Genomic DNA, 19,056 nt, shown 5'->3' with positions numbered 1-19,056 from the left:
ATTTATTAATTTAGAGATTTTTTTTCCAGATTCAACGGACCTACATTATTCTTCTTGAATAAAACATATATATTATATTGACTAATTAAATGATATTCATGTAGAATGTGAATAATTGAATGATGTTCATGTATAATGTGACTAATTAAATATAATACATAACCTTAAAAAAAATTTGTTGCTCGACTCGACTCGTTGCTCGTTAAGCTCTTTAAATTTTTGCTCTACTCGTGCTCGTTAAAAAAACTTGTTGCTCGTTAAACTCACCGAAATTTTTACCTTATTTTCTTAATTATATATGAAATCTACTAATAATACTATACAAAGCTTAATATAAACATAAATTAATAAATTTAACCAAAAATATTATCAAAAGAGTGTATGAAACAATTTCAAAGTCTAAACTCTAAAGTAACAATCTATAAATGCATTAAAATAATAAATATGGTTTGATTTTTGACTGTAGTAAAACACTAATTAATAATTTTGTATTTTTTTGTTGTTTATTAGAAAATTAATAGATTAGCAATTCATTATCTTTTTTTATTATATATTAGTAAATTAATATTTTTGATGAAATAATTTTTTAATATAACTACTGAAAAATTATATAAAAAATTAACCAGCAACTCTCGAACTTATCGAGTCGAGTTGGACTTTGCTCGAATCAACTCGTTAAGGTCTCGAGTCGAGCTCGAGTTCGAGCTGCTCAACTCATTAAGAACCCTTAGTAGTACGTAGTACTAGTTAAAACATTTATGATTAGCCAGTTTAAATCAAAACCAACGAACCATGGTTATTATAGGGCTATGATTTGGGGTAATAAGAACTTTCAAAATGACATTAAATGCAAGTTCATGTATGGTAAAGAAATCAACCCCTATATAAACAACATCAAACATTTTATAAATCAATTCAAATCAAAACCAACCAATCATGACTATTAGAGGACTATTGAGGATAATAGGAACTTTCAAGATGACATAAAAAATCTAACCATGTGATATAGGAGTAATAAGAACTTTCAAGATGCACTATTATAAAAAAAAAAATTATTGTAGGATATCAGAGGACTATGAGTTGGGAGTCGAATCTAATCCATAAAAGACTAATATTTTTGATGTTGTAATTCTTGCAGTCTCAACTTAGATGATAAATGCTCAAGCAAGGGTCAATAGCAAATTGTTTTCGACACTGTAAAATCCGTTCGCAAGATGCAATAGCCTCAAGGAATTTAAATAAAGTAACTACTAAAGAAGACGTTCATAAACTTGATACAATGATTAATGACATTGAGTATTGTAATAAAACCTTAGTAGTACGTAGTACTAGTTAAAACATTTATGATTAGCCAGTTTAAATCAAAACCAACGAACCATGGTTATTATAGGGCTATGATTTGGGGTAATAAGAACTTTCAAAATGACATTAAATGCAAGTTCATGTATGGTAAAGAAATCAACCCCTATATAAACAACATCAAACATTTTATAAATCAATTCAAATCAAAACCAACCAATCATGACTATTAGAGGACTATTGAGGATAATAGGAACTTTCAAGATGACATAAAAAATCTAACCATGTGATATAGGAGTAATAAGAACTTTCAAGATGCACTATTATAAAAAAAAAAATTATTGTAGGATATCAGAGGACTATGAGTTGGGAGTCGAATCTAATCATAAAAGACTAATATTTTTGATGTTGTAATTCTTGCAGTCTCAACTTAGATGATAAATGCTCAAGCAAGGGTCAATAGCAAATTGTTTTCGACACTGTAAAATCCGTTCGCAAGATGCAATAGCCTCAAGGAATTTAAATAAAGTAACTACTAAAGAAGACGTTCATAAACTTGATACAATGATTAATGACATTGAGTATTGTAATAAAATGGATGTCAATCACCAATTAGATTACCCATATGAAAATGATAAATGTTCAGAGGTCAAAATTCTATAAGAAATTGTAGTTAGTGTTATTGAAAATTCTATCGAGGATGAAACTGAAGATGATACAATGTCTTTGTAACCAATTACGCTGAATGAAGCACTCATAGCGGCAACAACTATTTACAATTTTTTGTTTCAATATAAGAACACAACACTAAAACTTTTGGATGCAGTAAGGAAAGTTAGAGATGAAATGCAATTATATTTAAATTTTAAGACGAGGTAAATAACAATAGAATCATATTTTATTAAATTGTTCTAGTTATATTTTTAATTTTATAGAATTATTAATTTATGATATTGAAGGTGCCATAAATTTATATAAAGATTTGACGAAAAATTAGTATCTTATTAATTTATTGAAATTATTAATTTAGAAATTGGACTCAAGTCAAAATCAATAAAAAAATATTAATTTAGAGAAATAATTAATTTATCGAGTATTAATTTATAGAGGTTATATGTCCTAAAAAATTTCTTCTGTTTTGATTATTTATTTTCCCTCACATTTTATTTAAACTATTTTGGTCTTTTTCTTCTCTTTCATTTTTGCTTCTATCGATCAAATTAGATTATAGATCATTATATCGTCATCATAACGGTCGCCAATAATTATTATCGTTCAAAGGACAGTATTAATACAAATAAAAAATTGGAGACAACATTAAACAATTACAAACAAAGAGCAATATAGATAATTTTGGTCAATTACGATGGCAAAAATATCCTTAAACTTTTTTTATTATTTTTAATTCTCGTTCAAAGTTTATTTCCTCAAAATTTTAATTATTTTCTTTTAACTATTTTAATTAAAGTTAAATTTGGAAATGATATTGAATAGAGTTTTTTTTATAAATATAATATTTTTAATTTAAAAAAAAATCAAAATTAACAGAGCTTGACACATGTCAGTTAAATAATTTTTTAACGCTCGTTATATCTCAGTCACTTAAATTAATAACATTTGTAACATTAGATACTTGAATGATAAAAAAACATTTATCTAAAAACGATACAATTTAGACGCTTATTTTATAATTATAAAAAACTCTATTTTCTAAAATTATAAAAAACCTCAAATTCTTAAAAGTCATAAATCCCTAACCTCCTTTATCGGTCATGGTCATCGTCGTCGACACCGTCATTGCCATCTCCACTGTCGTTATACGCGTCGTTGGATCACCTAGGTGTCGCAAATTTGGGGGTTTGAGTTCGTCGGAGTCATGATTTTGTTGTTTCCTTCATCAGAGATGTGGTATTTATGGTCAAGTTTGGCTTGTCGTAGGGTGGAGACTTTGGTAGAGGTCCGATTGATGTCAAATGATGACGACTGGTGTGGGTTTAATGATTGAAATTGGACTTTTCAAAGTTTTGATGTATTTTTAATTTTTTTAAAATGTTTTAGGTCACTTTTTCTCCCTATAGTAGATCAAATTTATCATTTTTCGTCCTAACCGTATTTTCGCATCAATTTAACTTTCAAAGTTGCTCAATTGTACCAATATTTAAAATATTTACTATTGTTTAGGGCTTTAAGTGAGGGTTTATAATTTATAGATGATACATTATGAGGTTATGATTTAGGGTTTATAACTTATGGTTTTAAGTTAGGGTTAGGATATAAAATGATACAATTGAATTAACTCTGAGGGCTAAATTGATGCAAAAATATGATATGGAATAAAATGATAAATTAAGTATACTACAAGGGCAAAAGGAACCCTTAAGCCTTTTTTTAAAATATTTAATTTTATTAATTTTATTTTAAATAATATTTTAAAATTATCAGAACGTGACACATGCCACTTAACGGTGGAATTTAACATCCATTAAGTTGGAACACCTAAAATGATAATATGTTTGTAACGTTAGACGCTGATGATTCAAAAAAAAAGTTGGAGCACCTATTTAGGAAAAACGATATAGTTTAGTCACTTATTTTATAATTAAGCCTATTCCATATATATACAAAGTTGGTACATATAAAGAACCATACAAGGCACATCAATCTTCCTACTCCATATAAAGAACTATACAAGGCACCAATATCTAGTCATTTTATTCATAATGAGTTAATGACTAACTAAAATTGGTTGTACTCTTAACAAGTGAAGATAAGAAGATATGAAGCATGGCAGAATAACTTTCATCTTTCACCCAAAAAATGCAGGCAACAACAATTCCCCAAATTTTTGGGCAACATGATCATAGAAGTGTAATAAGTTCTTAACCAGTGTCAAAGCAATATATATATATATATATATAAACTTAATCACAAGCCTTTTGTCTGTGGCTCAATAGTCTTACCAGCAAACTCAGTCTGTACTGTAGTGTTTTATGTCAATTCAGGATATTATGCATATATGCTCTTGAAACCATTTTTTACACATTTCAAACATCATCAAGAAGCATTTTTAGCTACTAGAGCTTATGATCATTTTAACCATGTTGATGATGGAACCAAAAATTTAGAGCATCCATCCAGGGATAAAGCCATTGACTTGCTGAGCATGACTTGTTGCAGCCATCTGGTCTGAAGCTCCAGGATTGCAGTACCTGCACCAGCAAACACATAATTTGAGAAATTAAAAATGGGGATATACTTATGATTTTCAAATTCGAGTGAGGGTTGAAAATGTTCGATATGAGCATGTTTAATTTTTTCTATGTTTTTCTATGTATTTGAAGGCATCACATCCACTTCAGAACACATTTTAAACTCTGTTAGAATGAAAAAAACTTTATATGAATACTCGTCACCAAGTAATCTATAGTCTCAATCAATAAAAAAACCACTTATTTCATTGTTTTCTCCATGTAATTTTTCGAAGATGAATCTTTACCTTTTTTCAGTGTCATTTAATTATAAATAAATTAGTGATATGTGGAAAAAAAATATGATGCGAGTGATTTTTACTTGTTGAGACCATAAATGATGTGACAATAGAGATTTATGAAATAATTTCTTAAAAAAAGTAAAAAGGATGAAATCATACCCTATCTGCAAAGTTGGATTGCATTCCAATGGCTGATAGAACCCCATGGATTGAGCCTGCTGGTTATTGAATGACACACTTTGCTCGCCACCTTCCCAATGTGCTCGAAACTGATTGCTGGCATTAATGTCCTCAAGCTGTAAGAACACAAGAAAAGTTTGACTCCTCTAAATGCTTGCTTAGGGTCACTTATATTACAGAAGTTCAACTATGCAGATTTAATTTGTAGAACTCTTTCAAAGGTGAATACAAACCCTCAGGTATATTTTCTAGTACTTGAATTTGGTCTCATAATTCAAATCAATATCAGTACTTTTTCTTGGTCTAAAATCTAAAATGTGTAACAAAAACCAAGTTTGGTATCAAATGGGACCCCAAAAAAATATTAGGTACCAATTTAAATCTTAAAACTAAATTAAGGTATCTAATAATATATTAACCCTTTCATAAACTATGGCAAGAGTTATGTCCTTTCAACTTGACATATCATATACAGTTAAAAAGTTGATGGAATCTATCGCTTTTATAATTTAAGAGATGAATTTACCTTTAAGGACAAAGCTCTGTTAGCTTCCATTAGCATTTGTTCCTGTACTTAAAAGCCCATTAGTACATTAGAAGCACAAAAACATTGCCAATACTTTTCGGCTTTTCCCCCTCAAAATTCAGATTGTTACCTTGTTCTGAAGATCAGAAAGCTGGTCTAGCATATATTGGGTCTGCAGAAAGAGATTGAAACAAAACAAAAAAAGTGTTACAATATGGAAAGTGAAACTTGAAAATATAAGGAGTTAAAAGGGAAATGAAGAAGCAAATGAATTGAGAAGTTGACAATGTTAATTATGCCACAAAATTACTATGGTTAATCTTCTCGCGGGGAGGGTTGTGTGTGTGTATATGGGGGGGGGGGGGCACTCTTTACTGCTCATGATATTATTACCTTGGTGGAGCGAACATGTTTCAAGGACGACTCAAGCTGGTGCTCAAGCTGCTCAAGCTCCTTTGAGTTCAATGGACCCAAGTCTTCACCAAGGAGATTCCTGTTGAATCAAGGACCAAACAAGATTGCACATAAACTTGTTCATGTTTAGATATTTCAACTATGAATAATATGTTAAAAATTATCATGACAATAAAGATGACACGAATAATATACGCAGGGGCGTGGCTGAGGGTGTGCAGGGTGGGTGACCGCACAGGGCCCCAAAAAATAAGAGTCCGAAATCGAGTATATCTATCAGTTGTTGCTATTAATAAGCATAAAAATAAGGGCTTCGAAATCGAGTATATCTATCGGTTGTTGCCATTAAGAAACATAAAAATAGAGGCACCGAAATCGAATATATATATCAATTGTTGCCATTAAGAAGCATAAAAATAGAGGCCCCGAAATCGAATATATGTATTAGTTATTGCCATTAAGAAGCATAAAAATAGGGACCCCGAAATCGAATATATCTAAAAAATAGGGGTCTCTTTATAAAAATTTGCACAGAACCCCCGACAACCTAATCACGGCCCTGAATATACGAGACAATTATCTTCTTAACAAAAGAAGATATATGTGATAACTTATATGTAGCACTATTGCTTTTAAACTTCAAGATTTGCCTCTTCTTTTTTGATGTGAGATTAATGTCCCTTACCTCTTCGAGTGTACATTTTTTTCAGCTCAAACTTGTTATATCATCGTCACAGTTGTTCATCTTGTCTATCTCACCTACTAGGACACTCAACGTAAAATTAAGCATTCAAAGGATCACTCTAATACTAATTGCCAAAGGTCTTTTGGGAAGAGGTAATAACCCCATAACACATACATGTGCTTTCATATGCTATTTATGTTGTCTTCCTTGTCATAATCATGTTTAACATATTACATATATGAAAAATTGACGCAGTACCTCTGTGTTCGTTGCAGTTCTTCATATCTAGCTTTCACTTTTAGGTACTCCCTATAGCTACTCTGCAACAGCAAACAACGAAAACAAAGAGTGAAACTAGGGGAGAACAATCAAAAACAAAAGTTAGATATTTCAGATTATTAAGCCATTTTTTTAAGACACAATCTATCAAACAGTTTATGAACATTGCCAAAATCTATCACCTCAAGCTCCTTGGCTGGCTTGGTAACTTCCACAGCACCATAACTGCATTTCTGATATCTATCAAGTGTCCTGAGCATGCTGAGAGGAAAGCAAAAGCGAAAAAGGACATTCATCATTCGTGATGCTAAATTGTACATGGAATAGTTCGTCTTTGCATTGAAATACTGAAGCTCATGTACACACGTAGTTTATTAGTATTACATCATGGATAATGGTAAACTTGTTCAATTTTTCTAAACATGGGGTGATATTCAATCATTAAAAAAGCAAATGATTTGCATGAATCTAAACAACATGAACCTAAAACATAACCTAAATCTTCTATTTCACTACTGGTATAATACAAAAAAAAGCTAAAAACACAAACAAAAAGAGAGGAATTAAAGCCATTTTTATCATGGAATCAACTTTACAGCATACGTACAATTATGCATCCGATGAAGAAAAATCATTGTGCGGGCATTTCAGGACTTGACACCCTAATGACCAATGGTAATATAACCCTACTGGGGAAATGACATTCTGTATCTGCCAGTTTTGAAAAGCTTCGTCTGAAAGTACATTTAACCCGATCCACAAATAGACTGGTCGATTAAAAGTTATATTATTCAATTTACAAATCAGTAACTGGAAAACTTCAAAGGTCTACAATATTCTTACCTGATTTCTTAAACGATGCATGTATACATAAAATAGTTTCCTAATACTACAAATATTGATTTATCAAAACTGGAAAACCTCTATTAATTAAGGACATGCAATAAATACTGTTAGTGAAACTTTAACACCTTTGTCCTAAGAACCGGTAATGAGATGCTGTGTTATTAAATGACCCCAGAAATTAAAAGAAATCAATTTATTAGTAAGAATTTCTTGAACATGTTTAGGGAAAAACATCTGTAATTTTGACGAAATGGAACTTGTGTCATTGAGAAAAGTTCCATATGAGAAATTTCACAAAGAAGCATCAGTACTAATAATGAAGAAAACTTGGTGTTTTATTAGCTAGCTCGATCGATCTGCCATGACAAGGTATCAGAGTTCTACACCTGAACTGATATATGCAGAAGAAAACTCGTAAAAGTTAATTCTTGAACAAGAGAAAACCTAAAAAAAAAGGTCATCTTCTATAATTTTATAGACATGAATTGTATGGAAATCAGATCTTCTATAAGAAAAAAAACTAGACTCGAACCTCAAAAAAATAACGTAAAGAATTAGATAAATGAATGATCAGAAACTCATAACCAGATAACTAACAACAAGCCAAAAGTATGGAAATTATAACCTAATGAACTTCCTAAATCCTCATAAAAATAAAGTACTCAAGAAAACGAGATCAGATAAGTCAAGTTCAAAATCAACATAAAAGCGAAACAAATCAATAGATCCACAGATCAAAACAGCAACAACAAAAAGACAAACTGAAGAAAGAAGAGATAATAAAGAGAAAGCTCCGAAAAAGGGTTGATATACCTAGAGCTGCTACAAAACTCATAGAGCTTCCCACGGTTAGAGAAGATGATAAGTGCAACCTCAGCATCACATAAAACTGAGAGCTCATAAGCTTTCTTGAGCAACCCATTTCTTCTCTTTGCAAATGTAACTTGTCTATTTATCTTGTTCTCTATCCTCTTCAACTCTACTCTTCCTCTCCCCATGGTCTACCTTAAAAAAAAACCTCTTTTTGGTTTGGTTTTTCCCTTTATTGCCTTACTATATTTATACTAATCAGACACCTCTATAACTTTAGATTAGCGACTATTTCTCTATGACATGTAATCGTTTCTTCTTTTGCTAAAATTATGCTGTTGTTTTCTTGGTTCTTGGGAAGCAGCTGCTGGTTGAAGGGTTTGGTTTTTTCTTTGCTAAGTCAGGGATCTCAGGTCCCAAAGTGTAACCAAATTTGTGAAAAACAAAGGGAAAAAAGAAAAGTAGGATTATTGAAACCCTTTCAAGAGAAAAAAGCAAATATAACACCAAGAGAGAAAGAGAAAGAAAACGAGAGAAAATTTGCTTGAAATGCTCAGTTCCTCGTAACTTTGGTTCTTCTCCAGTTCCAGCTTTCTAACCCCAAGGCTTTCATTTAAGAAAAAAGTAACATCTATTTCTTTTAAAAATATATATAATTATTTAGCTGTTCTAGGGTTGTTTTTCTTTCCTCGTTTCGTATAGTCACTGCAAAATTTTGTTGTTCTTGTTTTGAGTAACAATTTTTTCACATTCTCAGTTTTAGCGTTTGATTACACGCTCTAAGAATTGAACGCCTATCGGTTTTGTTGATGACTTGATGGTATTTTTCTTAGCGTAAACTATATGTTATTTTTCCTTTTATTTTATCACTTATCTTTTATTTTTTCAATCATACCATTTATCTATTTAGTTATTATCAATCAAGCCACATATCATTAACAATCGACCAAAGGGTTGACGTAATAATTAAAAAATATTTATTAAATTAAATTAAAATTAGGATCAAATTGATAGAGTGTATAAGTATTGAGGACAAAATGTATAATTATATTAATTTTTAACTAGTACGTTAGCACTTCAGTTAACTGTTAATGGTAGGTGGATTGATTGATAATAATTAAATAATTAGATAATGTGATTGAAGATTATTTTTAGATTTTGTTTATTTTAATTTTTATTCATTTAATGGTAACACATGCCACATACTTATTGGATGAAAAGAAATAAAGAAAGAAAGGTCACAGGTAATCAAACATGGGAACCTATGTAAACCTATTATATTCTTCTATATATATCCTTTAATTATTACATCCTTCTCTCTCTATATATATATCCTAGTATAATTTATAACTGAATATATTTCATATATAATTTAAATGACTATTAATATATATTCAAAATAAAAAAATTAAGATTTTTTATATTTTAAAATTTAAAACTTCATTTTATACATTTATTTTAATCTTAGTTTAACTTAAAATATATTTTATTCTTATTTTAAAATATTAACAATATATTTTTCAGTAAAAATATATATATATATATATATATATATAATTATTAAAAGTATAAATGTGTAAAAGAAAAAAATTAATTTTAAAATATAATTTAAGGATATGAGAGTTGGAATTATGGTTAAGACAAATTAAATTTTCTTTTAAGTCATAGGTTCAAATTCTCATTTGATTGATTTTACTTTTTTTTTCTGTCACTAACTAAAATAAAATATATAAATTATGTTGCAACCCTTTACTAACCCATCGGTAAAGGCGTGCGTACTGCGTAGCCTTCAAATAGATCACATATTTGATTAACATTATTAGTTTAACAACCCAAAAAATAATTTATTGGGCTAATACCTTTCATTCAAGTTTTTTTAATGGAAAAATAACCCTCAAATTGTACACGTAAGACTACCTTGCATCCTACAAAATGTGTCTATCTTCTTCGTGTTCTATAAGGTGTGAGTCTCTTCCAACGTGGAAACACTTTTCATGGAATGTAATTTAATATTTAAATTAATGACTTCATGTTCTGTGAAACACAAGGTTCCCGAGATATTGAAACATTTTGGCAAATTATCGCATGTAGTTTTTTACATTCCTCGCGTTATACAAAATACGAGGTATATACGATTCCAGCCCAAATCGCAAGCTTTTATATGCATGTTTGAGGGGTATCTTCGAGTAGCTATTCTAAATATTTTCATAATATATAAGATTAGAGACATAGTATTGGAATTTATCTTTCAGTTGAGGACAATATTGACGTATACGATAATTTGTAAGCGGGTTAAAAATCGCGTTAAAATGGTTCCAAAGCTTGTTTTGTGTATGAAGAAAATGCTAAAATGGTTTGATAGACATATTTGAGGGGATTTTTTTTTGGGGGTAGTTCATCTAAAAAATTTTGTAATTTATAAGATTAGAGTCGTAGTATTGTAACTTATCTTAAAATTCATGGTAATATCGGCACATACGAGACATTGTAAGTGGGGTAAAAATCACATCCAAAATGGTTCCAAAGCTTGGTTTGTGAACATGAAGAAAAGTTAAAATAGCTTGATAAACATGTTTGGGGCGGGGTATTTTCGGGTAGATAATATGAAATTTTTTGTAATTTGTAAGATTAGAAGCCAAGATGATTCCCAAAGTATTTATGTATCGAACCAAACTAATTATCATATTGTTGAAGGATAACATAAAAAAATACATCTAACAGAAATTAATCAATATGAGGGCATGATCGATTAGGATATTTGCTCTTCATGTGTCCGAGATTCCTACAAATATTGCATAGCTTCAGTTGTCCGATTCTTTCTTAATGTTCGACCAAATCCTCGTTACAATAAATCCTCGTTGATCAGGGATGACCCTTTTTTCGCATTGTAGTGTAAAATCTGGTCGTATTGTAAGTTCATCATCACCTTCATCTAGATCCTTTTCATTTCCAATATAAGGAAACTTGTATTGATAAACATTGACTACGGTTTCAAGTGAGTATACGAGATCAACGAATTGCATGTAGTCAATCCGTACAAAAGAACAAGCAGCAATGACGTGCGCACATTATTAGCATTAGTGCCTTTGGCATACTCTATGACATGATATTTTGATTATTGGATTTTATTATTATCATTTGCGTACAATTTTATTATAATATCATTGAATAATATTGTTACTTATTCTAAATATCCCTAATCGATAGTATTGTGGGAACAATAATAAAATAAGATTGGTATGAATTTCGATAGATATTCATTAGATGAATATGTGAATGAGATTCAAACCAAATTCATATGTATTTGTTAAGAATGAATATTGGACCAACTCATTTTGATATTAATACATGAATTAAAGTTTTATATTAATTTCAAAACAATTTTGCCATTAAATCCTTAGACCTGAAATTACTACAGTTCTCAACATGATTATTATTACATTTTGACATAATCAAATGTTGTCTTTAATCGGAAAATTATAAAGGTTATGCTTGAACATGACATGAAGCATGTAGTGAGATGTGAGTGATTAAGATGTAATTTATCCCTCTTATCATAAGAGAGATATCCCAGGGCCCTCGAAGATTGAGACTAAAAATGCATGACCATGCTTAAATGAGTTGATAAAAATCAATATCATTTATTTAATTAGTTCAATTGGGTACCAAGAAATTAAAGATAGAGTGATATAAGGTTGACATTTTCCATGTCTTATATTCTATCAAGATATCGTGAGATAAAAGGATTATGACATCAGCTATATTAAGGTTGTCTCTATAACACCCCAAATTTCGGGCTAGTAGTTTTGGTTCTACCAGAGAAGATAACCATCATGTAGCGCTGAAATGTTGTCATAACAATAGACAGGCCAAACGACATCCGTCTAAAAGCAAAGGTGGCGTAAGGGCATGCGAACGTTGTTTTCTCCTGGTCCTTTGGTGCAATAGCAATTTGATTGTTTTCACTATACCCATCCAAGAAACATTAGAAAGAATTACAAGCAAGGCGGTCTAACATTTAATCTATGAATGACAATAGTAAGCGATATTTTCTTGTAGCGTTATTGAGTTTCCTATAATCCATATATATCATTCAGCCAATATTGGTTCTTGTGAACTAACTCATTTTCTTCATTGGTCACTATAGTAATGTCACCTTCTTTAGAGCACACTATATAGGGCTGACCCACTTGCTGTCTGAAATTGGGTAAATGATTCCAGCATCCAACCATTTAATGATTTTCTTTCGAACCCTTCATGATTAGATTCAATCGGCGCTGATGTTCAATTGAGCTACTAGCAGGGTCTTCTAACAAAATCTTATGCATATAAAGTGAAGGACTAATGCCCTTTATATCAGCAATGCTTCAAGTGATGACTTTCTTATGTTGTTACAACACAATAATCAACTATTCCTTCTGTGCTATTGTCAACTGCATAGCAATAATGACTGAAATAGACTCGTTATCTCCAAGATAAGTATACATCAAATGCTCTGGCAATGGTTTCAATTCCAGCTTTGGAGGCTCTTCGATATAGGGCTTTAGTGCACTTGGAACACACTCAGACATAGTTAGAGATTCGTACTTCTGTAGCTAATTATTGCAACATTCATTGTCTGTAGTCTCATCAATTGCTACAACATCATCAATAGCTTCTTCAGTGTCATAGCATTCATTAAGATACTCTTGGGTAAAAATATCATTCACATTAAGTGAAAAACAGTCAGCGTTATTACTCAAGTAAAAAACAATATTTAACACATTAAAGGTAATATGTTCATCATTTAAACGCATAGTTAATTCTCCCTTTTCAATATTAATTAAGCCTCGTCCTGTATCAAGGAATGGGCGTCCAAGAATAATGAGAACTTATTTATCTGCTTCACAATCCAAAATGATGAAGTCGATGAGAACAAACTTATCTATTCGCACAACCATATTTTCCACAATGCCACTCGGCAGCACAGTCGAGCGATCATCAAGATGCAACGTGACAGTAGTTAATGACAAATGACTTGATTGAATGCATTTAAATAGTTGAGTGACTTGATTGACAAAATTTTAAAAATGATGGTTAAAGTGAAAAAGAGCAATAATTAGGTTTTCAATGATATAATTTACCCAATTATATATTAAATTTTATTATGGGTTTAAGTTGTTATACATCCCATGGATTTTACCTTTTATTAAATAGTTTTTTCTTAAATTATGTGACTTATGTTATTGATGATTTAGGATTTAATTTGAGATATTTAAATCAACTTTCAAAGTTGTAAATTTTTATATAACTCGCATTATCATGATAAAAAAAATCAGTTCAACCCTTTAAATAATTTCCCACTCAGCTATATTGTTATACTTTTTAAAAATATTAATAAAAAAATATTTTTAAAAATAATCATATTTATCTAATTTTGTCCAACTATTGTAAGTTGCAACATAAAACATAAAAATCAACTAAAAATATGGTAAAATCTATAAAATATTGGGGGTGACATCACGCGGCAAGTAAGAGCGTGAAAGTTCAATTTGTTATGATGGCAACTATTTTCTATCAAATTCTAGTTGTGCTCAGAAGTATCAGGACGTCGTCATCTACCTTAAAATTGATTAATACGTGTCGAAGTTTGATTGGTTTCAAATTTATTTCTTTGCTGTCCCTGCTAGCAGCTGTAAATTACAAAGAGATTAAAATGCTTTGATTAAAAATATTGAAATAAATAAGGGTAAACTATGCATTTAGTATTTAAATTATCAGTTTTGATTCGTTTTAATATCTAAACTTTTAATTCTTTCAAATCATACTTAATATTTAGTTTTTGTTTCATTTTAGTACCCACCGTAAAAAACTTTACGCGTTTAGTACCTAAACTATCAATTTTGGTCCGTTTTAGTACATAAACTTTCATTTTTTTTTCAAAACTTAACGTTAAATTTTGAACAATGCACTAAAATGAAACAAAAACTAAACTTTAAGTATGATTTTAAAAAAATAAAAATTTAAGTACTAAAACGGATCAAAAATGATAATTTAGTTGCTAAATACATAATTTATCCAATAAATAACTAGTATTAGGTTTTAATGTTACACATCGTCGTAGGTAAAAATATATTCTTAAAATATTTAATATTAATTATCAGTAAAGTTGTAACAAATATATATATAAATTTATTAGTCATATATTTACATCTTAAATGAATGATTTTATGAAAAACTTTTGCGCTTAAAAAGGAAAAAAAAACGAAGATAATAATTATATGAAAATAAATTCAGAATTATTAATATGTTATGTAGTGATTCGTCGCCATTAATGAGAAAGTAAATGCTCTGATTCTAAAATTTAAAGAAGAATTCAAACGAATGGTGGCTAACCTTCTTTATCCCACTTTTTCTGAATTCAGAAAACATGCTTTATCCTATTTGTCACCTCTCTCCCTTTATGATTAGACATCAAAGATGCAAGTGTAAATTTGAATAAGGTATATATGTTTATATATTACTTAAAAAATAAAGTTTACATATCGATGTTACTATAAAGTAATTTATTAAATTTAATATCAGTCATGGTAGTGTTAAGCCAGTTCGAGCATGTTTAAAAGTCAATTAATAATTGAACACGTGAATTTAGGGGAATAAAATATATTTTTAATAAAAAAATATCTAAAATATATAGGAATTTAAAATTTATAGGGGACAACTGCCTTGTCCGGCCCCATTCTAAGTCCATCCTTAGTCATCTTAGTTCTTCCATATTCCTTTAAGGTTACGTACTCTATATCCACTAGGAGCACTCTTCTTTTTTTAGATTCCTCCCTTCATTTTTCTTCGATTAATATTAGATTTAATAAATTTCTAAAAAAATCATCTAATAGATAAATTATGATATAATTATGTGTAATTATACAAGTATTAATTGTTATGATTTATAAATTTCAACGAGATATATCATTATTTGACTGATTGATTTGTATATTTAACATTTTTGAGTGATTTTAGAAGCAAGGATTAGTATACGAGCACTTATGAACAAAAAAATGGTCCATTTCAAGTTGAGAAAAGATACCTATTTTAGAGGTAAATTGTCAATAAAACCAAAATATTAAGTAATTTTTTTATTAATTAGGGTAAATACAAGTCGTGTCTAATCAAAGATAACTTTCGACCTTTCGACATTAAATGCTCACACCCCTTACATCTATAGTGCTCAAATCTGGGTCCTCAATGAATAACAACAATTCCTTTACCACAAAGACTACTTAGTTCGTGCAAGTAATCTTTACAATACTTAGTAGATGCCTAAAATATATTTCCCGTCTAATATGTATATTTATTTTGGCAAAAAGTATCAGAGACTCCTGAACTTTAAAAAAACCAATGTGTCCCCTATCCTTTTTTTTTTGGATCAATTGACTCTCCAACTTGAAAAAAGAATTTAATGCAACCCTTTGACCATCGTTTCCGTCATTGACCAACATTTCCGTTACTTTGTACTTATGTGGTACGTCAAACAGTCCAACATCATATTTTTAGCGATCAATCTGGCCCTAAGTTATTTTGTGAGTTGGAGTGCCAAATTGATCGTTAAAAATATGATGTTGGGCTGCTTGACGTACCACATAAGTACAAAGTAACGGAAATGTTGGTCAACAACGAAAAACTTTGGTCAAAGGACTACATTGAATTCTTTTTTCGAGTTAGAGGGCCACGTTGATAAAAAACGATAGGGAACACATTGGTTTTTTAAAAGTGTAGGGCCTATGATGCCTTTTTGCCATTTATTTTTTTAAACTATAAAATAATTTAATTTAATTTATTAACGAAATTATTATAAAATTATGTATAATATATTATATTTTTACAGTAACTGACATTATTCGCTTAAATATTATGTTTTTGAAACTATACCAATAGATCATAAAAGGTTCTTAACCTTGAGGTCGTGGGATCGAGTCCCACGGAGGATATTTCATAATTCGGAGGTCTTCTACGGAAGCTGCTCTCAACCTGGTGTTGGGGGCAGCCTACTATCTTACCTCCCCTTACCCCATTACATATACAAACAAGGGACAACCACATTGCAATGCACAACAACAACATTTTATATTGCTTATTAGAAGATTTTAACATATCAATACTATACATCTTATATCACCTATTAAAATAAAAACTAAATAAAATTAATATATGAACATTTTAAATCAAATTAAACTAATGTGAATAAAGTACATAACATTTCATACATTAAAACCATATACTTCTAACAATGAAAATATATTTTAAAATTAAAATTAAAATCATTCTTAGTGAAAATTAAAGTAATTGGATGATTATGTAAAAATTTGTGTAAAGAAAATAAAGTATAATTTAACTTTCCAACAACATATTTTACAAGACCAGTAAACAGTTTTTTTATTAATACAGAGTAAGTACAAAGTAATATTTATTTAAAGATAGCTCTCGTCCATTTGATATTAAACGCTCACACTCTTGACATTCTTAATGCTCGAACTTGAAACCTCAAAGAATAACAATAATTTTTCTATCACTGAAATCACTCGATTCGTACAGATCCATAAACATATTTATCAAATAAAAGTATCAAAATGTGTGTGTTTTCTAACCGAGAGAAAATATGGTGTATTGATCATAGTTTTTTTAATAATCTAAATTAATCACAATATATTCAGAACAACAACTTCATTTATTCTTGATTGGTGTCCGCTCTATTTTTCCATCACATTACCCATTTATTCAATAAGAACGTATCATTTATATAATTACTTATAAATGTATATCATTTTAAAAAATAATTAAGGAATGATATAATCTTTAAAATTGTTTGAGGTCACTTCGAGCCGTTAAGCCTTTAATTACTACTTATTATTTTGGATAAACTACACAAGATACCACCACATTTTAAGCGTTGTATCGTTTATACCATTGAACTTTCAATTTTGTCAATCATAGCACTGAAACTTGATTTTCGTTTCAATTATACTATTGGGTCGTTAAATCGTTAACACGGGAAGAAAAAGACGTCATTCTGGTGAGGTGTGTACGTCGGCAGTCGTCAACCACATCCGTAGCCATTAGCCACATCATCACGTTGTTAACGATTTAACGATTTAGTGGTATAATTGAAACGAAAATCAAAGTTAATTGCTATGATTGACAAAATTAAAAGTTCAGTGATATAAACAATATAACGCCTAAAGTTCGATAGTATCTGATATTTACCCTATTATTTTCTTATTGCAATTCATATGGTGTAAAAAATATTATGTTCAAATGTATCGTCTAAATTGTCATTTCGTATTTGCTCTAATCTTCTAATTATATTCATAGTCATAATATTCAAGATGTGTTTTCAAGTTATGAATCGGTCACATCAAAGAGTGGTATATATGCTATATTATGGTGTGACAATAGCCATAAAAGAGAGAATCAATGCAATTTCTTTTTCTTTTTGTTTCCAAACTAAAAATGACAAATTTTCTTATTCAATTGATAAGATTTCAGCATATTATTACATGTCCAGTGGTTGTTTCTGATCATTCTCAGAAGCTATATGACAAGTGGTTTGATATAACGTTTAAGGTCATTTTTAAGCATGGCTTATTCAGTAATTTGACCTTTGAAATTAAGCCCTATTTACCTAAATATATCAAAAATAAATAAATTATTGAAAAAAACACATCTTTATATTCTATGACATAAAAATAATATTAATTTAAATTGAGTTAATTGCATTATATGTCCTCGAAATAGGATTTTTATTTTGAATTGGTCCTTATAATTTTGAATATTCCAATTTAATCCATAAACTATGACTTCCATTCTAAATTAGTCCTTAAAATTTTGAACATTATAATTTTATCTCAAACTATGACCCTCATTCTAAATTGGTTCTCAAAATTTTGAATCTTGCAGTTTCATCCCAAAAAATCATCCAAATGTGTAATTAGTTTCAAGAATAATTTAACCTAAACCTTTTGTTTTTGAAGCATATAATAATATAATTTGATCTAACGATTTAATTGACAAAGGATGTGATTAGTATATACATATAGTTTGAGATGAAATTGAAATGTTCAAAAAGTTTGGGGAACAATTTAGAATGAAGGTCATGTTTCATATAAAAATGAAATGTTCAAAAGTTTGAGGACTACTTTAGAATGATAGTAAAAAATTAGGAATTAAATTAAAATATTTAAAAGTTTAGAAACTATTTTATAATAAGAGTCATAATTTAAGTACGTATGATACAATTAACTAAATTAGATTGTAAGACGCGTGTTAGAAGTACCTGAACCTTTGATTTCCACAAAATCTAATTTGTCCGATCCGGTCCAAAAGTTTTACAAAGATTAAACTTGATAACACGTGCCCTTATTTTACTGGGCAGTGAAATTAAAACTAGCGACGCTCAGAGTTCCAGGGTCGCAACAACGGCGTAAATCTAGAGTTAAAAACCACTGAAGGACACGTGTCAGAAGCACCGTCGTCAGATATTTCCCAAGTCGT

The 19,056-nt window shown here is 29.7% G+C and overlaps 1 protein-coding gene across 1 annotated transcript; it reads right to left on the bottom strand.

Moving 5' to 3' along the window:
* Nucleotides 1-4,316: 4,316 nt before the first annotated feature.
* LOC120152429 (agamous-like MADS-box protein MADS2) lies at nt 4,317-9,124 on the bottom strand. Its single transcript, XM_039164645.1, has 8 exons — nt 8,533-9,124; nt 7,056-7,134; nt 6,853-6,914; nt 5,889-5,988; nt 5,626-5,667; nt 5,496-5,537; nt 4,949-5,085; nt 4,317-4,508 (listed from the first exon to the last, which is right to left on the bottom strand). The coding sequence occupies exons 1-8, from the start codon at nt 8,715-8,717 to the stop codon at nt 4,421-4,423; spliced, it is 735 nt and encodes a 244-aa protein (XP_039020576.1). The 5' UTR covers nt 8,718-9,124; the 3' UTR covers nt 4,317-4,420.
* Between the last annotated feature and the right edge of the window lie 9,932 nt (nt 9,125-19,056).

The sequence above is a fragment of the Hibiscus syriacus genome, unplaced genomic scaffold (assembly GCF_006381635.1).
Source record: "Hibiscus syriacus cultivar Baekdansim isolate YM2019G1 unplaced genomic scaffold, ASM638163v2 tig00111088_pilon, whole genome shotgun sequence".
Classification (NCBI taxonomy): Eukaryota; Viridiplantae; Streptophyta; class Magnoliopsida; order Malvales; family Malvaceae; genus Hibiscus; species Hibiscus syriacus.
Note: the sequence above shows the minus strand (reverse complement) of the source record. Positions and strands in the feature narration are given on the sequence as shown.